The following is a 24321-nucleotide window of genomic DNA, read 5'->3' as shown; positions in this document are numbered from 1 at the left end:
TTTTACATTTTAATTAATCACATTTCCTTGCATTATTTTTTATTTGTTGCTTTTTGAAAGCATGTAGTACGTAAGGACAATAGCCAACATGTTCTTTCTGTTACAACATCTTGTTTTGAGTGTTTTATTTGCCTTTTTTTAGAGTATGGAAACCAATCAATATATATTTAATTGTTCTATATATAAATGAATTGCACCAACATGCGAGTAAATTGACATACGAGCTCAGTCTCGGAACGCATTAAGCTCGTAAGTTGAAGTATGACTGTATACCCTTCTATTTTCCATTATCTCCCCTGTCATTGGCAAATAGCGCACCGGTCTTCGACAAGCGAGGCATAAATATTACATTAGAGATCAGTATGACGATCGAGTTTGTTTGAAAACAAGTGTTTTCGTTTCCGGTTCTGTTCACGGCCTCTGCGAAGCTCTACAGCTCTGCAGTACAAGTACATATTGTGAAAATATTTGATCAGTGCATAATGGTCTTAACTTTACGAGCATATTTTGAAATTGATTGAATTTTTTGAATTGAAATTGAACTATTAATTATAAGTAAAAAACTCGTTCATAATATAAAGTTAGAAATAATAAAACACTGTTGTTGTTGATGTGCGGAGCAATATTTTTATACGGGTGTTTTGGTTTTCCCCGATGGGGAAAAAAGCGGTTTTTCCCGGTCTTCGCTGTTGTTTAACAGCGACACTAATCTTCGACGGACTTGAAAAGCAAGCTAAATTCTCTGCTGCATATTGTGAAGGAGTTCGCAAACACGAGATGATAACGAAATGACGTGCTGTACAATTTTCAATTTGATATTAATACATATCATGGCTATCAGAAGACACAGAGTAGATTTAATACAACATTAAAGCAAGCTAGATCTAAACATGGGAGACAAAACACGGGTAGCTATGTTTTCTATTTGTTTGTAACTTTTTCAATTATTTCGTAGCTCACTGAGACTTATGCTGACTATGCACTACGAGTGTGCTCCCTCTGTAACGCTGGCTAGTACATTGCCTTTGCTCGCTATATATAAATAATCCAAATCGGATAAGTAGACTAACAAGATTTTGTATACACCGTTGGGGTTTTCTAAGCACTACTGTATAAGTTTTCTAAAACATTTCTACTAACATAATGTTACATAGGTGAGAGCTGCACTTATTTGAAGGTGGATAGATGTATAACTTAGACAAAGGATTGCTTTGAATGTTTCAATAAAACCGCTACAATTTTCGAAGTGCTCAGTTAGGGTATGCAAGGCCTACTTGCTGCCATCAATAAGTGCAGACAGTAATTAGTCAAACTTGATAGTCAACAACAAGCGTAATAGCACATCAAATATAAAGCGCTAATTGTTGTTGCACATGTTCAATGACCATCAACCTACAAGGGCATTTGTATGCTGCATGATTATGATAAGAGACAAGTTAGATTGTACATGTATGGGTGACTTAGGCCAATCATTATTCAACAAGAAATAATATAAGCATATTAGTAAATAAACAATACAATAATAAAATAACAATACAAGTAAACTTACGATAAAGATAGAATGTGTCTATGTAATATTACGCAGCGGGTGTTGAGACGTAGAGTCACAATAGTAGCTCCTGATATTATCATGTTTAACCCTCTCATTTGCTATACTGTTAGTAGTTGTGAAATCGCAGTTGAAATCTGTAGGTTCACAGAGGACTTTCGGCTAAGGTTCTCAATGTATTGGGTACTGAAGTAAGACTCATTTAGGCTGATGGGATCAGCAGATGGTGATAGAGTGTGCTTGTGTTGATGAGATATTGCAATAAGTCTCTATGAACTTTTTGGTATCATTTCAGGTCTATATCGATGTAGGTTTGTATAATGGTTATGTTCACGTATACAGCTGTGAGTATGTATATGTCCATAACTGCCTCTAGTAACCATTTAGTTTTGGTTCTAGTCACAACAATACTCTAGGTTTACATACTACTGTGTGCACTGACAGTTCAGTCACTGCAATAGACTCAGATATCTCTCTATCTCTCTCGCTCTCTCTATCTCTCTCTCTCTCGACATTGTTAGTATCTAAAGATTGGCTATTATAGTAGTTGCCTACTTGGTTCTTGTTTACAAATGAAATTTATAAGTGTTGTATCTGGTTTATTGCTTATATTCTGTTGAGACTCAAACTGTGTTGTGTAACTTATATGGCAACCCTGTAACTTGCAAGCTGTCATTGGAGCTCATACCTCAAGTCAATACGCTGGACAGTTACTATGACAGTAGCTATAGCGCCAGCTCTCAAATGCTGCTTGGGGTAGTGTGAAAACCCTTACCTACAATTGTATATAGCAGCAGTGGTGTGAATAAAAAAAGTTGTTATAAGCATCTTGATTTCATTTGGGTTTTAATCGACTTATTTGCTGCGTTTGTGATTTGCTGTAGCTTCTTTAAAAAAGTCTGTTAATGCAGCGCAAACCTTCCACAAGTGCTTAAAAGTAGGATAATATTTATTTATTAAGAATAGTACAAACATTCTGCATTTGACTGTTTGACGGTGTTCTTATCATGTATGCTTTGGCAGGTACAATTGAAGCAGCTAATATGCAAGGGAAGAACTGAGCAGGTGGAGTTGAAGAAGCAGCTTAAGCAGGGTCACAAAAAAGTTCAACTTCAGGTATTTTGCTGCTCTGAGATTATTTGTTTTTGTATTGTAAAGGATTGTATATGTACATCTAATCTTTTTTTATTATTTTGTAGGGGGATAAAAAATGCGTTTACTTGATGATGTTAGACACTCCTTTGAACAGACGAGAGGGAAAGAAGGCACCTGAAAGAAATGTATGCTGAGTTCAGATTCCTTAAAGGTTGACTTGCAACAAAATTCACATTACAGTTATTTGGTATCAAAAGATTCACCATGTCTTACTCTGTTGTGTTGTAGGTGCCAAATACGTGGAAATGTGATTACAAGCTCTTAAAAGCTCAAAAACGAAAAGCCGCCGTAGATTGGAATCTCTTTATTTATCTGACGTAGTCATTACACTTTGGTTATCGTCTTGTCACGTGATGTCCTCACGTGAATTAAAAGGCCAATAAAAAGCTCAATATAAAACTTATCGTAGCACTAGTTTATGACAAACACTTCGGGTTTTACTGAAGACCCCGTATCAAATATAGATGCTCGCTACTTTACAGTTTTGTTTCGGTTTGGTCTAATCGGCAAGTCGTAATCTGATCATGTGACCCAATACTTTGCAAATAATTTTTGCAGCACTTTTCGATTATCACAGGTGACCAACAGGCTCGTCATGATTATCAGACAATGATATGTACTCCTTCGAGCTAAGGTTAAAAAGTTTAGCGACTTTTTACGGTAAGTTATAAGATATCAGTGCCAAAAGTGACAGCATTACAATGACGATAAAACAGACGCGTAAGAACAATAGACATGGTTTTATTGAATGCGTGAAGTATATTTGTAAAAATATTTCGACGAATAAGGTTGCATGAAAGTGTAAACAGAAACCATCCTGTTACAACTACGTCCCATTTGAGCCATTTGAAAAGCGAATCCAAACTACAGCGGTCTCGTGTGGCTGCGATTAACTGTTCGTTTTTGAACTTTTAAGAGCTTGTAATCACATTCCCGTATATTTTGCACATGCAACACAACAGAGTAAGACATGGTGAATCTTATGATACCAAATAACTGTAATGTGATTTTTGGTGCCAGTCAACCTTTAAGAGTAGTTTGTCATGGATGTAGACTGGACAGAGTTGGTTGAATAGCATTTTATGTTGATAGTGCCTCTTACAGGTCAGCAGTTGGCCTCTTACAGGTCAGTAGTTGACCTCTTACATGTCAGTTGTTGACCTCTTACAGGTCAGTAGTTGACTTCTTACAGGTCAGCAGTTATCTTCTTACAGGTCAGCAGTTGACCTCTTACAGGTCAGCATTTGACTTCTTACAGGTCAGCGGTTGTCCTCTTACAAGTCAGCAGTCGACCTCTTACAGGTCAGTAGTTAATCTCATACAGGTCAGTAATTGTCTTTTTACAGATCAGCAACTGTATCTATATTCAGCAACCACTTGGACGAGGTGGCTTTGGTATTGTTTACAAAGCTGAGCTGATGATGAAAGAAAAGAGAAAATTGTGTATAAAAATGGTAAGACCGTTCTTACCTTGTTATGTGTACTTAGTAGACAAACACATGTAGCTATAGGGATTTTTCTAGATACAAATAGTTAATATATTAACTGCTGTATTGCCTAGTATTATAATGCAACTCATAGAAAGAAAATCATACTAGCTCCTTTTCAAATGTTCTGTCTCCAAATAAAAATAACTATTTATTGATAATTAAACCATAATTAATTATTGAGCATATCTTAAAGGCCTTGCATAAAAGGAAGTACAAAGATGTGCAAGACAGAGCCGCTGGGCAAGAGGATATTAACAAGAGTCTCCTTCGAGAAGCAGCGTGTTATAAAAAGCTCTCTGCTAAGTCTCATGCCAATGTTATCTCTATGGATTTCTACTGTTTTTCTGAAGACCGAAATGAAGTCTTACTTGCTCTAGAGTACTGCAAAGGTAAGGAGCTTTTAAAAACAGTTTTGAAAATTTGGGATTATCTCTTTGAAGTAACTCATACACCTTGGTCATGTGTCATCTCCTTAAAGGGAATCATACACCTTGTTCGTGTGTCATCTCTTTAAAGTGAATCATACACCCTGTTCATGTGTCATCTCTTTAAAGTGAATCATACACCTTGTTCGTGTGTCATCTCTTTAAAGTGAATCATACACCCTGTTCATGTGTCATCTCCTTAATGTGAATCATACGCCCTGTTCAAGTGTCATCTCTTTAATGTGAATCATACACCCTGTTCATGTGTCATCTCTTTAATGTGAATCATACACCCTGTTCATGTGTCATCTCTTTAATGTGAATCATACACCCTGTTCATGTGTCTTCTCTTTAATGTGAATCATACACCCTGTTCATGTGTCATCTCTTTAATGTGAATCATACACCCTGTTCATGGGTCATCTCTTTAAATTAAGGGAATCATACACCCTGTTCGTGTGTCATCTCTTTAAAGTGAATTGGACTCTCAACTCATATCTCATGGGTAAGATTTTTTATTATGAGAATCACCAGATTTCAAAATTCCTATTAGTAAAATTTGAAAATATACTTTAACTTAATATACGTTACTTTAATTTTATAAAAAGTTTTGCTATTCTTATAATTTCTGCATTTTCTTCTATGATAAACTGTACAATATAATAAATATTAACAAAAGTGAAACCTTACAATGAAAGTGAAACCTTACAATGAAAGTGAAACCTTACAATGAATTACAATGAACGTTTTATTGGTCGTTGAGTGGCGTCAAGATGCGTCCAGAAGTATCATTCGGTTTTTACCATTGATGTTCTTTGTATACAGATGAAATATAAATTTCAAAATGCTCCCTAGGTAAAGTGAAACAACTTTTGCTATAGTTTAGATATAATTCACAAGCGTTTTAATCTCCAAGCACCAGTTTTACAGTTATGAACATCTGCAATACAGCATCACACCCGCCATTTACGTTTGCAACGATAGTGTTAGGCTAGTTTGTAAAACTTATCATAACTACATCACTACTCCATCTAGACAAACTTTTAATAAAATAGAAATTTTGACTCTTGCAGCAATTTTTTAAAATAAAAATGGGTCTTGAAATAATAGCAATGCAGAAAAATTTACATTATGAAAATGACTTTCATGTTCAACTATGATTATCGCAGCAATAAAAGTGAATTCAAAATTAATCAGGTCTCCATGTTCAACAATGAAAATAGAGCTATATATTTATTTGGCAAATTGAATATACAAAAAATTGCAGAAGAAATCATTTCAGATTCTTCCATATTGGGTTCAATAAGATAAACTAGCTTTACCCGTTTTTGAATTATATGAATGCTGCTGAAGGTATGTATGACCAAAGAGACTGTCGCAATCACCTATTGGCACCTGCCGCTACCTGTCGCAATCACCTGGCGATGTCAACAAATACCAAGACTGCTCATGAATTTTTATTTGAAACAGTTTTTTGTATAAAATAATGCACACTACGTGCTTACCTTGCACTAATAAGTAAGTTAATGTACTTTTGAGATATTCTTGTGATTTGTTATTTGCTTGGTAAATAACGATATGGCAAGCAAACATTAAAAACTAATTAATTTTATTTTTAACAATATGAATATAAATATTATATTGATTCTAACTTATAATTTTTATTTCACATGAAATTTGATAGTATTTTTGAAATATAATATTTAACAAGTATTACATATTTATTTTCAATATATGTATTATGTTATATTCATTGTTTATTCGATTCTAATTTACTATTTACATTTATTATCTAAATAATAATAATTATACTGTTTATAAATATTATATAGCATTATGAATCATACTTATATTATTAATTAATATAAACAGTGCAATGCTACATTTAAAATATCACCTCAAGCTCAGATTACAACTGCTACTAATAAATATGTATATTATATAGTATATATAGTATATTAATGTCATCACAATAATTCATCTCTACAGTCAGTTGAACTTGGTTGTAGTGGTTTAGATTGCCGGTCTTCAGACCTGGAGGTACTGAGATCAAATCATCTGCAAAGCAGATTTTTTATCAATGGATTTTAATTGTTATAACTGGACACATCGATGATTGATAAAAAGACCAACAAAAAGACAAACACTGAGGTTTATATATGTAGATTACAGGTTGGACTACAGATGGGATCAAAAAATGGACTCCGCATTTTGGTCAAATTGCAAAAGGCTATTGACTTTGTTATTCTTTCCTATTCTTAAAGTATTATTAATTAACCATAAACTACTTGTTGATTATGTATTGTAGGGGTAAATCTCTCGCATATCATTAAGCACTACAGAAACAAGTCGATGCCTTCAAAGTTGTTACACAAAGTGATGGTGGAGTCAACACTGGCCATAGAATATTGTCTCTCACATAATATAGTTCACTGTGACGTCAAGCCTCCAAACATCCTTTTCTCGAGGTAGTACTCAGCTTTCAACTATCACGTACAACTATCACGTACAACTATCACGTACAACTATCACGTACAACTATCACGTACAACTATCACGTACAACTATCACGTACAACTATCACGTACAACTATCACGTACAACTATCACGTACAACTATCACGTACAACTATCACGTACAACTATCACGTACAACTATCACGTACAACTATCACGTACAACTATCACGTACAACTATCACGTACAACTATCACGTACAACTATCACGTACAACTATCACGTACAACTATCACGTACAACTATCACGTACAACTATCACGTACAACTATCACGTACAACTATCACGTACAACTATCACGTACAACTATCACGTACAACTATCACGTACAACTATCTGTTCAATCAAACCTATTAACTTTGCTATTTACTTTATTCGTTGAAATTGTGTTTTATGTTGAAGACAATTATATACCTACAAGAAAAAATTGTATTTCCTTTTATTCATTCTTCAGTCTGAAAACAGAGATAACTACTGCAGGTACTACTGCAGGTACTTGGATGTAGCCACCAAGCAAAGTTTTTACATAAAACTGGGAAGAAACTGTTTGCTAAAGTCAAAATTATTTGTAAAAGTTATATTAATAAAATGTTAATCGATAAAAATGGTTTAACTGGTACTCTATCTTAGGGACATCTGAGTTGCTTGGCAGTGTGTAGGTTTGGAAGGTGGCATAAGTGGTAAAAATAAGCAACAGAGTTCGTGTAATTCCTATTTTTCTTGTTTTTCATAATGCTTTCCTTGTGAATTTGTAATGTTTTGAGAAATTTTAAGATTTGAATGTTGGAATTACTTTGTTTTTTAAAGCTTTTGTTATGTCAAAATTTTTTTATGTAGAAATGGTTATAACTCAAATTTGACGGTATAATTATAACTAATACTAATGCTTGACTAGCGCATGTTACGCTATAGTTGCATTAGTTGGTACTCTTGATCACAGCGCTAATTAATAGAAATTAATATGGTTCATATAACTTTTTCCTTTGCATGCTTAGATTAGAATGTTGCTTATGCTCTGAACATGCTAATAGGTTCTTTCGGCTTGGTTAATGAGTTAATGACATAATCAGGATTATGATGATCTGCCTAAGAATGTCATTTATATTATTTTATTCTTCATCATATTTGTGACTGTCATTTATATTATTTTATTCTTTATCATATTTGTGACTGCCATTTATAACATTTTATTCTTTATCATATTTGTGATTGTCCTTTATATTATTTTATTCTTTATCATATTTGTGACTGTCCCTTATATTATTTTATTCTTTATCATATTTGTGATTGTCCTTTATATTATTTTATTCTTTATCATATTTGTGATTGTCCTTTATATTATTTTATTCTTTATCATATTTGTGACTGTCCTTTATATTACTTTATTCTTTATCATATTTGTGATTGTCCTTTATATTATTTTATTCTTTATCATATTTGTGACTGTCCTTTATATTATTTTATTCTTTATCATATTTGTGATTGTTCTTTATATTATTTTATTCTTTATCATATTTGTGATTGTTCTTTATATTATTTTATTCTTTATCATATTTGTGATTGTCATTTATATTATTTTATTCTTTATCATATTTGTGATTGTCCTTTATATTATTTTATTCTTTATCATATTTGTGACTGTCCTTTATATTATTTTATTCTTTATCATATTTGTGATTGTCCTTTATATTATTTTATTCTTTATCATATTTGTGATTGTCCTTTATATTATTTTATTCTTTATCATATTTGTGATTGTCCTTTATATTATTTTATTCTTTATCATATTTGTGATTGTCCTTTATATTATTTTATTCTTTATCATATTTGTGATTGTCCTTTATATTATTTTACCAGCATGGAAGCTCCTCTAAAATTAATAGATCTTGGATGTGCAGTTGACTTGGATGAGTTAATGGAAGGCGATCGAGGTGTGGCAGGTACCTGGTGGTACATGGCCCCAGAGGTTGGTCTAGTGTGTACTACAGCTGCGTAATGGCTACCAATCTATTTGGAGTCGTCTCATCATCTTTTTGAGTTGATTTCAAGATACAGTGAAACCTCGGTTCTCCAAACGCTTCGGTTCTCGAACAATTCGGTTTTCGACCAAAAAAGTTGAGATTTGTTCATCTCAGCTATAAATTTGGTTCTCGACCAAACCGCAGCATGCGCATTAGAATTAAACGTTTGGAACAGCTCCGGAAACAGTATGGAAACATTCATTAACAAAGGGAGAAGCGAGTTACACTTCATAAATTCCTTACAAAAACGAAAGAACCATCTGGGACGACGTTCTTCTACTGGAGATATATGCTAGGGAGACAACTCCTCCAGTCGAGTAACCCTAAATTGTTTTGGAGGGGGATTCTCCTCCAAAGATGTGAAGTAAACGTGCCATTGCTGTTTATATATTCTTTTTCACATGATTTTTGATATAATTGATCTGTTGTATTTTTCGCTGTTTCGTTATCAATTTCTCCACTTTTTGGTATTGTATCTTAACCTGGAATTTTGTTGATGTTTTAAGAGCAAAACATACGAAATGTCTACTTTCTGTTTTCTTTTCTCATCATTGTAGATAGAAAATATTTTATTAAAAATAAATACGATCTATATCTACCCGTTTTTATTTATAGTAGGTATATGTACAGTACAGTTTATGGTGTAAAATGTTAAAAAAATACTTTACCAAAGTTGTTATCTCGGCTTGGAACAGATTAAAATTTACATCCATTAATTCTAATGGGAATAATTGTTTCGGATCTCGAACAACTTGGTTTTCGAACAACCTTCTGGAACAGATTATGTTCGAGAACCGATGTAGATGGCACGTCTGTAGAGGTTCCACTGTAGATGGCATGTCTGTAATAAACTGTTATTATAATTTCTATTTATATATTATATTTCTCCTGTTTTAAACATATTATAATACTTTTAGCACACATATAAGCATTTTTAGCTTTGGTATCTTTTTTGCTCAAGTTGGTGCAGTTAGAAGGAAGTGCGAGAATCTCTCTCTTGCCTGAATTGTTTGGTCTTTCAAATTCAATATACTGTAAATCCTCGTGTATAAGCCGCCACCATGTACAGGCAAAGTTGTGAACGTAACTTTGGAATCTACCAGCCAAACTGCTACTGCATTTATGCATCAATGAAAAGCAACCCAATGAATAGAATCCAGTGCTGGAGTTGTCACATGACAGTGACCATGACTAATGACCTCATTACGTCAGTACAAATACTGGATATTTCCTAGTGTCTTATTGCTGGATGAATTCTTTTTAGCATTTACGTATTTTAAAATGTACTCTAGCCGCGAGACGTTTACAGGTATAACTTTTAGACTGCGGGTATAAGCCACACCCCAAACTTTTAAACGTAGTTTTAGGCTCACAGGTGCGGCTTATACAAGAGTATATACGGTAGTCTGTTTTTCAGTAAAAGTGGCAGTTTATTAGCAAGATTGACTAAGCAAAATTCAGCAAATATGTATATATGTCAAGACAGAGCTAGTGTTGTTCAAGCAAATAAGAGTCTGATAATAGAATAGCAGGTAGATGTTTCTAAACATGAGAAAAAAACTCCAAAAGTATGTCATTTTTTTACAGACAAAAAGATAAATAATACAGGAAAGTAAAATCATCAGTATGTCCAAAACCTAAATACATAATGAAATATTTTGTATTAAGTTCTTCGGCTAATAATTGTCTGCTGATCTTCGATTGTATCATTTTTTGCTCTTAAACCTTTGCTCACAAATCAGTGTTACAAATTTGATAATTTCACAAAAATGAGCTCTGAACTGATTGATTGAACCTAAACTTCATGCATGAGTGTTAGCTTGAATTCATACAAGTGCAAAGGTGACTTGAATTCCGAACATGATTTTACCCAATCTGACATCGAGGTGTGTGGAACTACACTAGTTTGCATGTAAACAAAAGATGTAGATCTTTATCGATAAAACATGTGGGAACCACAAAAAGAACGGCACAAAAGTTAAAAAAATATATATAGGGCATTTATATTGTGTGTAATAACTAAACTCTGACAACTATAAGTAACAATAAATAACAATAAGTAGACTCTGACAAACTGAACCTTTCAATGGGAAGATAATTACAAATCGCCACAATATCATTCTTTTCGCATTGTGTAGATACAGCAGGCTATTTATAGAAGTGGTTCCTTTCAAGCTGTTGTAATATTCATATATCTAAATGTTTTTATAAACATTGTATTGAACATAAATGCAAAAGAAATTCGTGTGAATTTAGCGCTTGGCAGAAGTTATAGGAGCAATCTAGAAAACTCTTGAAGATGTAGAAAGGTCTCAATTAAAGGTTGTTTTTACATAGCATTGATACCTTTTATGAGAATAAGTCTGACAGAATTAGAGCTAATGTTCTGTTTATTGATATAACACGAACGCCTGTTGTATTCTAACGCGCGCCTTTTACAGCATCTCTTCTAACTCCTCAGCAGTACATCTCTTGAGTCTACTTAAACATGATGGCCTGTGATCTACTGCAATGCAAACCCATCATTCAGTTTTCCATAACATACATTGTAGTTTAGTTTGTTCTCAGCTTCAACAATAAATAGTTATCATTATGATTTGCCAGCTTGCTATTGGTTAATTGTTTATCCAATTTTCCTGATCAGTTGTAAATCAGGTTGACCTGATCAAACAACTGCTAAATGAGAATATACTTGTACATTTAAATACATGTACACTATTGGGATGCCAAGGTTAGAGAGAATTTGTTGTTATACGAGTTTAGAAGTATTTTAAAATTTGCTGTTCAGTTGTTAACCAAATTTGGTCAAGGGTTTGAAATTTTATTTCAGTTGTTATTAAATGGTCTGCCTGGAGTTCAATTAGAATCAGACATCTATAGTCTTGGCGCTACACTTCTGCATATGGTCAGTCGAAAGGCACCTTGGTCACATGATGAACAAGTTCGAGCTGCTTGGAAAAATCGGAAGGTGAGATGGGAGATCAAATCTATCATCACAGAGAAGGTTAGTAACTCAGTAATTGGCTTAGTAATCAGCTTAGCAGTGAGAGTTAAGTAGAGGTATATGCAACAGTCAGTATGCAGTTAGTTATAGTAGTGCTATTATAAGTTTAATAAGTCAGATAGAGATATTACTATTATAGGTTAAATTAGTCAGATAGAGATATTACTATCATAAGTTTAATAAGTCAGATAGAGATATTACTATTATAGGTTAAATAAGTCATAGAGATATTACTATTATAAGTTAAATAAGTCAGATAGCGATATTACTATTATAGGTTAAAGAAGTCAGATAGAGATATTGCTATCATAAGTTAAATAAGTCAGATAGAGATATTACTATTCTAAGTTAAATAAGTCAGATAGAGATATTACTATCATAAGTTAAAGAAGTCAGATAGAGATATTGCTATTCTAAGTTAAATAAGTCAGATAGAGATATTACTATTATAAGTTAAAGAAGTCAGATAGAGATATTACTATTCTAAGTTAAATAAGTCAGATAGAGATATTACTATCATAAGTTAAAGAAGTCAGATAGAGATATTGCTATTCTAAGTTAAATAAGTCAGATAGAGATATTACTATTATAGGTTAAAGAAGTCAGATAGAGATATTACTATTATAAGTTAAATAAGTCAGATAGAGATATTACTATTATAAGTTAAATAAGTCAGATAGAGATATTACTATTCTAAGTTAAAGAAGTCAGATAGCGATATTACTGTTATAAGTTAAATAAATCAGTTAGAGATATTACTAATACAAGTTAAAAAAGTCAGATATAGATGTTACTATTATAAGTTGAAGAAATCAGTTACGGATATTGGTATTACACATAAGAGCTTAAAATGTGATGATTTTATTATGGCAAGTTTCTTTTGTCTTCATGTTTCACAACTTATAAATTTACTTTTGTAGTATAAAGCTTACGATGACTATTTGAAGTCTCGAGAGGTGTATGACCAGACGTCCATTAAGCCTACAGTTTTGCAGTTGGCTTTAGAGGAATATTCTGTAGTGGCACCCAAAGAATGCAAGCTAATCTCGAAAATGCTCTCATTTTACCATTATGACCGACCGACCTTCACCCACATCAAGGAATCTATAAATAACCTAATAAAGGAGAAAAGCCTTGCTAAAAGCAGCTCTAGTGGGGAGGCAACTTCTTACATTCCTGCTACTATTGCCAGCTATGGTGAGCATCATTTTCCTACCCAGCCTGTTTTATTGTGGCAAGGTAATGCCAATGCTTTTTTTGTCATTGTTTTTTGTATACCAGGGTAGTGGGATATGCAATTACTGTACCATGATTAGATGATTAGATGTTGTTTTTAGGTGGTGGCTCTGTTTGCTTCAGATGATGTTGCTAGAGGTTCCTTTTTTGCATGACTGCTGTTTGTAATAGCCCGTAATTGCTTACTGCATAGTTCACTTTCCCTTCTACCTTTCCAATTTTATTGTTCACTTGCCACAGCCATACTTGTATAACAATATGGCTGCTTTGTCTCGCTTTTTTACACTGTTTGTTATTAAATTGGTGTCTTATTTGCATCGTCTCTAACTGTTAATTTTGGATGCCATTTATGTATTTATTAAGGTACCATGAGTAGGTTATTAAAAGTGTGTGAAAGGTGTGTCAGAGATATTTGTCTGCACAAGTTAGCATTTCTACAGCATCATTTCACGGCTTCCATTTTTAGGATGTTCTATTACCGTAAATTCTGGCGTACAAGTCGACCCGGCGTATAAGTCAAAGTCTAAAGCTTGGCTTAAAAATTTTGGTTTTGATATGTACCCACCTTATATGTCGACTGGTTTCTCTGGCTCAAATCGTTTGATCGCTAACAGTTCAGTCGGCATCAGAGGCGGGCAAACCGGAGCTGAAGAAATGGCATTCCAAAACGCCATCAGCAAAAACGCCAATTTTCTTTTGTGCTGTCGGCAACACGTACATGTATAACAGTTAACAAAAGCACAAGAGACAGCAGTTTTAGTGAAGACCAAAGCAAGAAAAACAAAACTTCGTCATCATATTGGCTCACCTCACCAATAGAACGGAACTGCCATCTTTGATAATACATGTATTATCAAAGATGGCAGTTATCGGCAACACGTACATGTATAACAGTTAACAAAAGAACAAGAGACAGCAGTTTTAGTGAAGACCAAAGCAAGAAAAACAAAACTTCGTCATCATATTGGCTCACCTCACCAATAGAACGGAACTGCCATCTTTGATAATACATGTATGTACGTTTTTAACAGAAAAGCCATGCTACAAGACAGATTTCTGTCAGGAATTGTGATTCATATACAAGAAAAAGAATGGATAGATGATAGTGAGTGTAGCAAATGGAAGTGTGGACTTGTAGGCAGGTACTATGAAAAAAGCAATAAATTTGAAAAAAAAACTTTATTCTAGAAAAGAATCCTAGTGATGACAATTTAAATGGTGAAGAATGGGATTTTGTGTTTGATCCATCTTACGTGTATGTTGAGTAGGATTATTACTATTGATCCGTCTCGTGTTGAGTAGGATTATTACTATTGATCCGTCTCGTGTTGAGTAGGATTATTACTATTGATCCGTCTCGTGTTGAGTAGGATTATTACTATTGATCCGTCTCGTGTTGAGTAGGATTATTACTATTGATCCGTCTCGTGTTGAGTAGGATTATTACTATTGATCCGTCTCGTGTTGAGTAGGATTATTACTATTGATCCGTCTCGTGTTGAGTAGGATTATTACTATTGATCCGTCTCGTGTTGAGTAGGATTATTACTATTGATCCGTCTCGTGTTGAGTAGGATTATTACTATTGATCCGTCACGTGTTGAGTAGGATTATTACTATTGATCCGTCTCGTGTTGAGTAGGATTATTACTATTGATCCGTCACGTGTTGAGTAGGATTATTACTATTGATCCGTCTCGTGTTGAGTAGGATTATTACTATTTTGCAAATAACTCCCTATTACTCTGATTACTCCTTATCCCTAAAATTACATCCCTGATGTAATTTTGATTTTCGATGTTTTTTTGAAGTTTTATTTGACTAGAATTCATGTCATGAAAAACCTTACTGCTGTATAAGTCGAGGATGGATTTTTACGCTTGAAATTTGGTGTCAAATTTTTGAATTATTGGCTGGAATTTACAGTAATCGATATTGGTTATTTACTAAACCGACACCAATAGGATAATAGCATAAGTATTGATGGTCGATAAAAGGGCAAGCAAATATTTAAACATATTTTTTCGAATATCTATAATTTTTCATCGTAGAACTGCGCATATAAGATGAAATGCAAAGCCTAAAATGGCAGCAAACTTTTTGGAGGTATTTTATTTAAACAGCAAGGAGTTTTGCTAGAGTTTTATAGACAAACGCAAAATAAAACCGCTACATAGGAACAATATTTTAGCTATACATCTATAGAAAATGGTCGTAAAATTGTTTTAAATGTCTTCTGATACTGTAGGGTTGTCTAGTTTGCCTGTTAATGGTGGTTTTTGCTTGTTTATTGTTTATGGCTACACTTGATGAAGCACTATTCAACTGTCTTTTACCATTATTATTCAGTATTTGATTGACCTCATTTAGATGTAACTGTTTTATTGGTTTAGAAGCATCAAGTTCGAGGGGTTGGGTGCAGACAACTCTTTCAACGGAGGCCAAAGATTTACTCGCCGTTGGTGCTTTATCAACTATAGCTCCTATATCTGGTAACAGCATCTAAACTATACATACGGATGTTTACTAAAGCCTTTGCTATTGTGACCTCTTTGAAGTAAAACAGGTTCACAACTTAAACTTTGGGTTCTTACTAACGACCTTGGTTGCTTACTCACTTGCAGTTTTTTATAATATACTTTTTCATGATCAATTTTTCAGGTATGGAACGGGATTCACTCTCATATGGTCCTCCATCTGACTACTCTTTTCAAGCTGATGGTAAGAAACACTTTGCATTGACTGCATATATAAGGTTGTGTATTGTTTCTTCACATGCTGTCTACCAGTAGACACTAATAGTCTTCACATGCTGTCTACCAGTAGATGCTAATAGTCTTTGGTTAGTTCATTTTTATCCGGACTTGTGTTTAGATTCATCTAATACTTGGCAGCCTGATCTTTGAAAGTCAAATTCTAGTGTGGTTTCTATTATTGAGACAAAATACTTATTATAGCTTTAAATCTATTTAAAATAACAATCTTTACATCTTTTGAGGTAGCACTTCTGATAGGTATCATTGTCTTAGTAAACCATCTTTGTTCTTTTACATTACACCCGATATTTCCTGTGAGTCTTTTTCTAAATATACAGGTGATGGCTTCCAGATATCTTTGAATGGACAAACATATGAACATAGATATATAAACCTAGGTATATATATATAAACATAGGTATATATATCTATGCATATGAATCATTCACTCATGGAGAATACTCTTTGTAAAGTCACTATTAAGGCCAAAAATAGTTGCTGATAAATTTCCATGCAGTTAAAAATTGAATTCGACTAAATTTTATAAACTGGTCGATTGTCATGAAGCAAACAATGTAGGTTCACAGGCTATTAAACTATTAAGTGCGTTTCACTAGATCACTAACCTATTCCATTGATTTAAGGCTGTCCATGTTAATTTCAGCAAGCGGGTTTTGAATTTCATTTTAAGCTAACATAAAGTTTTCATGATAGAGAACCAATATTTTTGGCCACAGTAGTAACTGAAGCTTGCGCACGTCTTTCAATACAAACTGAATATCATTCTCTGCAGTTTAAACTAGGAGAAATTTTTCAAAGAACAACTGAAGTTGAGAAACTTTGCATTGATGGGTCAAATCTTTGTATGTTGGCATGTTTCCATGCATCAGAGGATGGCATGACACACCAGAGTGTTGATTTCTTTGTTTAAAAGATGATAACTGTTAATATATTAGAGTTAACTTCTGTTTTATCCTTTGCCTAATGTTTAGTCTGTTTTTTATAGACATGCGTGAGGACTACGATGCAGCCCTTGCTGATGAAAACTTTGACAAGGAAGAAAGAATGAAACACTTAAAAGAAGGTAATTTGCTTTTTATCTCAGTAATTTTCTGATAGATTTTTTTTTTCAATTCTGGCGGAGAAGGATTTTTAACAAAGCAGCAGTCAAGCAGCATCTTGCCTGTCCTCATGATTTAAATGAGATAAAATTTCTTACTCAAAATAAATATTTCTTCCTTATTTCTTACTGAAATAAAATCTTACTGGAGCAGTTTCAATGATGGAGGACTGTCAGTTTTATTTGGAAATGTGGCGATGTTTTCTGGAAACTTCTTCCGAAAACTACTTGTATAGCATACTCATGTATTTCAGCTATCTTACTGTGTATCTAAGCTTTGGCCATGTGGGTACAAAAATATACAGTAAGTACAAAAAGAAATAACATGGTGAGCTGTAGGCATGCTGAGAACAAAAGGTTTCATAGGTTTTTTTTTGAGTTCTAACAAGGTCATAACAGGGTTGTGATAGAGTCATTAGGTTATAATATGGTTAAAATTGTTTGTAATAGAGCTTAATCTATGTGTATAAATCTCAGTGTTTGTCTGTTGGTCTGTCTGTCTGTCTTGTGTCCAGTTATAACGACGAATTTATAATTTGTCCAGATTTGAATTCAACACCTCTAGTTTTGGAGGTGGGCGAGCTAACCCATTAATACACACAGGCTACTTGTGATACAATAGATTAATTGAGCTCATAGTCTTTACACCAGTTAAATATGCATAACGAGAGTGTGTGTGAAATGTAACATCACTAGCGCTGGCTTCGTGGCTCTTATTATAGTAAGTTTAGCAATATACTAGCTTAAGTTACACAAATTACGCAATTTGCTAATTTGACAAGACATGGTAAAACGCAACCAGTGGCAACTACATTACCTGTCACTCTTAATAACCTGTTTTTTATTACCCATGCAAAGCCAGGCATTCAGCTTGCACGGTTATAATAATATGTGTAACAAGCTAGTCTACTGAGAATTGGTGTTTTACAGCTAATCCCGAAGTGCACATACAATGTACATGTATATATCAACATAGCGCATGCTACCATATATAAAGGATGTTGCTATGTATACCACATGTCGCCATGTGTAAAACAGGTTGCCATGTATAATGCATGTTGTCATACATAACTGAAACTGCCATGTGTAATACATACTGTCATGTATAATGCATGTTGCTATATACACGTACAATGCATGCTGCCATTAGTAGGGCATGATGACATGTATAGCGCCTGCGGACATTATAGCGCATGCTCGCACGATATACATGATGATAGTTCTCTAAAATGAATTTTAATTCACAGATGAAACTATAGTTGTGAGCTGACCTTCCATCTTATTTAGTATTAGTACTTTTGCAGAAATGGCATTGGTCATCGCCAATAACGAGCGAGAAAGAGGAGAATTAGAGAAAGCTAGAGCAGAACTTGAAAGGAAGGCAGAAGAGCTTGAACGCAAAAAGGCAGAAATGGAACTCACAGCTCAAATATGGAGTCTTCTACGTAAGAGTCCATAATTTAGGAACAAAAATTTATGTTAACCCTTTTACGGGCAAAGCAACGTTTGTGTCGCTTTGCGATACTACCTCAAATGGGCAGAGCAACATTTTTTGTCGCCACAGTAACATATTTTTTTTATTGCAGTTTGTGGTTAGCTAAATGCCGTTTTTTGTTTACCTTTTTGACCAATAGCAAGCTACGATATATTGGCTTTGGCTAGCCTATAAAATTAACTTTTTATTGGCACAAAATGATCGTTTTAAGCAGTCATAAATAAATAAAATTTGTGAAAATAATTAGAAAATTTTTCTAAATAATTTTTCAACTTTTTTTCTTCTTGATTCTGCTTTAGCCTTTATTTACTGAAAGCTTCAAGAGTTTGAATTTAGTTTATCGCCATGGCGACTTCTAAAAGAACCCCATGAGAATATACTTCTAATACAAGTACTAGTACCAGCGTTACTAAAAGAATCAGAGCTGACAGCGACTTTTTAGATTTAGTAGCGAGAGATGAGAGCGAATCAGGTTCGGATTGTTATTGGAATGACTTTACATCTGGAAGTGATAGTGATGAAAAGGCTGGTAGCAGTAATGATGAGGATGTGGGTGGGGGTGATGCCAGTACCTGGAAGAATATTACCAACATAAACAGAGATAAATCTCCTACAATTCATCAGTTTGTAGCATTGACAGGCCCAGTGTTTACTCCAGTAGACGCTCAACCGGTATAGTATTTTGAAAAGGTTTTTGAGTCTGTCAATCCAGGAGGTGCGTCTTTGTGGGAGCTCTTTGAGTGTACACTTGTACCATAAAAATATATATATTTATCTTGGTAGATCCACATATATAAATATTTGTATGTTATAAATTTTTCTTCATCTATAATATATAGATATATATATAGATATATATATATATATAGACATATACATGTATACATATGCACGTTTGTACATAGATATATGCATATAATAACATACAAAAGAGTGTATAAACCTTTTAAAAGAAATTGATTTTCCAGTAAATTAATTCGCCCAGGTCTGATGTAGTCTTGAAAATTCACCTGCTAAAGTGTTAAAAAGTGCTTCTTCTGTGGCAAGACTTTATATTGTTTAATATTGATGTGTTTTGCAGCTAGCTTTTCTTTGCCTGATGACGCCGCACTTGCACGTGTTTTGCAAATGCTGACCTGGGAAGGAGAGTCAGAGGTCAGTAATTTATGGTTTAACTGTTACTCGTACTCAGCTGGTTTCATCAGAAGTTTTCTATTATAACTTCTATCCATGCTCACCATGTTCCTATTCACCAAGTATTAAGTACCACTACATCTATGCCATTTCTCTCTTACTATTTCCATAGCGCAGTCTATATTCATAGTTCCCATAGTTCATAGTTTGTCTGTATGTGTGTGTAGTTTGGTATGTTCAGCTATAGCTACTAAAATCTTGAAATGAAGAATTCATATCGCAGAAGATTTGATCTCTGAACCTCCCGTTCACCAGTCCAATCTCTTACCAATTAAGCCACACCAGCTTGATGGATTCATTATGTGGGTTAAAATGCACTACCGCTCTCTGTTATGATGCAATGTAACGGAGAAATATAAAAATAACGAAGAAATATACGGAGACAAACTTTGAGAAGTATGTATCTATATTTCTCAAAGTTTGCATATATAATTATGTATACATATACATGTATACATATACATGAATACATGCATAATCTAGCTACTATACGTGTGTGTGTGTGTGTGTGTATATATATATATCTAGAAACGACTCTAGCAGCAGCTCATTTGCAGTGTGACGTGATTCCATTCAAGAAGGGATTTGCTTTCATTCTGTAGCAGATAATCAAAATTTCTCTTCAGATTGCAGATTTTTTTTTCTGAAACTGTTTAGTTTTTCTTAATCTTCTTATTTAGCTGAAAATCTATCAACGTCAACCATTTTTTGGTCAATCAGCTCTATTTCTGGAGAATTGAAACCAGTAATTCTGATCAGTTTGTAGATAGCCCAATTATGTTCAGCAATAAATCTCAAAGTGGTTTTTTAAGGTTCAACATTGTATTGTATATTGTAAATACAAAATATGCCCACTATGGTCAAAGAAACAATCATTATTTTAGAATATCATGAGGCAGCTAGCTATTTATCCGGATGCAAGACGACGACTGGTACAACGCATGTTACAAGTTTTCTCATCACAAATAGACGATCAGGCATGTTCTGGTGCTATTGTTACCAATCAGTACCATCGCAAAAGACACATTATTCCAATCGTCGATCCTGATACCAATGCAGTGCTGAACGCAGAAGTCAGTGACCAGACCCCGGCATCAGAAGACAAAAGTCTACAACTGAGTCAAGAAGCATTGTGTCAGGCTTCAGGAAGTCTTCTACATACTAATGTGAACAATGCCTCTCTGCATTCTACACTCAAGAGTAGTAGTGCTGCTGATTCCTCTGGCCCCTGCTTACTAGCCAACCACAGCATTCATTTGGTGCCAAAAGCAAAGTTTGACTCAACTTCAAACGACACCACATTTTTTGCTACATATTCTTCGAACAATGAGATGACAGCTATCTACCCTCGGACAGCAGCCCCATCAACAATGAGTAACTGGGAGTGGAAAACTGCACCATCAACAATAAGTGCCTGCCCCTGGGGGACTGCATCATCAACAACGAGCTCCTATACTTCGATGCCAACTCTGTCATCAGTGAGTAGAAAAAAAAACTTTGGGTGGGTGAATGATGAAAGGCATCAAAGTAGTTTACCATTGAATCCAACCAGCACTCGATTGGGCAATGCTGAGAGTGTTCCATCAGTTGAGGCATCAGCCACACCTGAAAAAAATGTCAGCTTTGTAACTACGACGCTACACAGGTCTAAAGGGAAAGCTTCATCCACCAAAGATTTTTCTAAAACACCTTTGATGGTTAACCCTAAACAACTGATTCATAAGGTGGTTAAATCTACACTAGATCCAAGAACTGGAGCAAAGGTGAATGAATTAGAGCCAATGAACGATTACCACAATGAACACTTATTTGCAGAACACCACCACACTCAAGTAATGCCAAAATTAAATCTTGACACTGAAGCTGCAAACAAACAATTAGCTGTTATACATGAAAGCTTGGATTCTTCCCTAAAAATCGATTGCACTGCAAATTCTTCAAAAAATAGCTTGATGTCTCCTATTATACACCATGATACCAAAAAAGATGTTCATAAACTTTTGTATCTTGGAAGAATGTCTGATAATTGTTTTCCTGCGCGCAATGCAGGCAATGATTTATTTCTCCAGACAAAGTGCACAGCTATTGTTGAATCAGACGCAACAAGCGAGAACCTAGGTACACATTCTAAGCAAAGAGCTCCGAGAGCTTTAGATCCTGAGGCAGTGCCATTCTCTTCTACTGTGAATATTTTGACAGATGTCCAGAAGAGATCTGTAGAAACGCATATTCATTCAGTAAGCAGTGTATTCCATGATCTAGCCTGTCTCAAAGACTCTGACATTTTTTTTACGATTCTGACATGTCTGAGGCTCACCATTTGCAAAAAGCAGTAAAGCTGACCAAGTGTATGGTAAACGTATGTGGTATACGTATATGGTAAACGTATATGGTAAACGTATATGGTAAACGTATATGGTAAACGTGTATAGTAAATGTATGTGGTAAATGTATGTGGTAAATGCTCATAGTAAATGTATGTGGTAAATGTATGTGGTAAATGTATGTGGTAAACGTGTGTGGTAAATGTGTATGGTAAATGTGCATAGTAAATGTATATGGTAAATGTATATGGTAAATGTATATGGTAAATGTGTATGGTAAATGTGCATAGTAAATGTATATGGTAAATGTATATGGTAAATGCGCATAGTAAATGTATATGGTAAATGTATATGGTAAATGTGTATGGTAAATGTGTATGGTAAATGTATATGGTAAATGTGTATGGTAAATGTGCATAGTAAATGTATATGGTAAATGTATATGGTAAATGTGTATGATAAATGTATATGGTAAATGTGTATGATAAATGTATATGATAAATGTGTATGATAAATGTATATGGTAAATGTATATGGTAAATGTGTATGATAAATGTATATGGTAAATGTATATGGTAAATAAGACAGTGTACATGGTATGTGTATGATACGGATTCCGTGATAACTCGACAGCACTCCAAAAAGAAGTTGTCAGGTGCAGATCCTGCAACGGACAAAATAGTAATTAAACCTTTTTGTACTAACTTTGATAACATAAAAAATGTAAATCAGCAAATACAGCTGTGACAGTAATTTATTTTCAGCATAAGAAAGGTTGTGACGATAGCCTAGAATCTCTAGCATCCTCTCATTCACCAACAATGCGATGGAATCAAAAAGACTTACCTATTGCGGATACTATGACCCAGGAAGCTGTGAATACACTATCATATACCCAGCCAGATACTTTTGACAAACCATCACAAACAGTAGCTGTGGGGAAACCTTTACTAGGTACCCGAAAGAAAGTTATTCTTTCAATCAGGGATCCCAATACAGGAGTAGTTTTGAATGCCCAGCCTATGGTTAATAGTAGCAAGCGTCTTGGATCTTCACCATCGGTCAATTTGCCAGCAATGCTCCATACAGAAAAGAAACCAGCACTTGTAGATTCAGACGTATTTACTAGTTCGCTGCAACCAGCAAGCATAGCAGAAAATGCCATTCCATCCACGCGAACCAATTCTGCTTTAGCAATCGTAAATCCTAACACTGGTGCAGTGATAAATGAAACGCAACTTTTGGATGATGGTGAAAAGCTCATACAACGATCTGCATCAGTTGTTTGTCCATCTTTGCCTAGAAGAAAGAGCAAGGCTATCCCAATTTTAGATCCAGAAACACATGAAGTAGTAGATACATCATCATACACTTGCTTCAAAAACTGTTCAAAGTTTTTCACCATTGATGGCCATGGGGTCGGGATTTCTATCATCGAATCGAAGGAAAATGAGCAGTAAAATTGTGAACCCTGCTACTGGAAAAGCGGTTAATCAATGTGACCTTGTGAAAAACGGAAAGCCAGCGGAACCACCGAGATCGGGCGATCAATATATGTTATGAAAGAAGTAACTTACACATCAATGTTCTAAGCTCTCGAAGCATTCACTCAACTACCATGGTACTTCTGGCAGCAGTTACTTGCTGTCAGATAGGTCATCAGCTTATAGTAACCTTATACTATCTTACTAGACTAAAATCCTCCTAGTCATTTCTATGATCTAAAGGATGAGCCTATAAACTATTTATGATAATTCTTTTAAGGCATGTGCATGTTTTCTTATTGTTACACCATGGTAGTTTTAAGCTCAGTTGTTCAAATGTACAGGCAAATCCCATATATGGACATGTGCCAAGATATGAATGGCTGACACTTGAATACCCTACTTTGGCTAGTTTTTTTCATAACATATTTATTCATTTTAATTATTGGTTCCAATGTTGATATATATTAAGGTTGGTCTCTGTTTTAGAACCTTGCCAATATTTAGCGATCTTAAAATTTTTAAAATAATAAATGCTGAAATACTAAGA

General features: G+C 34.3%; 2 protein-coding genes across 2 annotated transcripts; both read left to right on the top strand.

The window, feature by feature from the left end:
* The first annotated feature begins 890 nt into the window (after positions 1-890).
* LOC137394213 (uncharacterized) lies at positions 891-10194 on the top strand. The gene is made up of 7 exons (XM_068080934.1): positions 891-908; positions 2573-2665; positions 2749-2829; positions 4051-4158; positions 4388-4583; positions 6928-7087; positions 8995-10194. Exons 1-7 carry the CDS (start codon positions 891-893, stop codon positions 9131-9133), a joined length of 795 nt encoding a protein of 264 aa, XP_067937035.1. The 3' UTR covers positions 9134-10194.
* Positions 10195-12060: 1866 nt separating this feature from the next.
* Positions 12061-24310, top strand: LOC137394212 (uncharacterized). Its single transcript, XM_068080933.1, has 9 exons — positions 12061-12162; positions 13083-13359; positions 15792-15890; positions 16060-16119; positions 17161-17238; positions 18579-18719; positions 19851-19924; positions 20848-22200; positions 23052-24310. The coding sequence occupies exons 1-9, from the start codon at positions 12061-12063 to the stop codon at positions 23745-23747; spliced, it is 2880 nt and encodes a 959-aa protein (XP_067937034.1). The 3' UTR covers positions 23748-24310.
* The last annotated feature ends 11 nt before the right edge of the window (positions 24311-24321 follow it).

Source organism: Watersipora subatra, chromosome 4, assembly GCF_963576615.1.
Source record: "Watersipora subatra chromosome 4, tzWatSuba1.1, whole genome shotgun sequence".
NCBI classification, from domain to species: Eukaryota; Metazoa; Bryozoa; class Gymnolaemata; order Cheilostomatida; family Watersiporidae; genus Watersipora; species Watersipora subatra.
Note: the sequence above shows the minus strand (reverse complement) of the source record. Positions and strands in the feature narration are given on the sequence as shown.

What these genes read in the sequence shown, in the direction of transcription:
- LOC137394213 (XM_068080934.1), top strand. An exon ending in AGAAGGCACCTGAAAGAAAT is followed by an intron (nt 2,830 to 4,050) that starts GTATGCTGAGTT and finishes GTCTTTTTACAG; the next exon opens with ATCAGCAACTGTATCTATAT. An exon ending in TGCTCTAGAGTACTGCAAAG is followed by an intron (nt 4,584 to 6,927) that starts GTAAGGAGCTTT and finishes TATGTATTGTAG; the next exon opens with GGGTAAATCTCTCGCATATC.
- LOC137394212 (XM_068080933.1), top strand. Translation starts at nt 12,061, where the DNA reads ATGGTCAGTCGAAAGGCACCTTGGTCACATGATGAACAAGTTCGAGCT. An exon ending in CTACTCTTTTCAAGCTGATG is followed by an intron (nt 16,120 to 17,160) that starts GTAAGAAACACT and finishes TGTTTTTTATAG; the next exon opens with ACATGCGTGAGGACTACGAT. An exon ending in AATGAAACACTTAAAAGAAG is followed by an intron (nt 17,239 to 18,578) that starts GTAATTTGCTTT and finishes GTACTTTTGCAG; the next exon opens with AAATGGCATTGGTCATCGCC.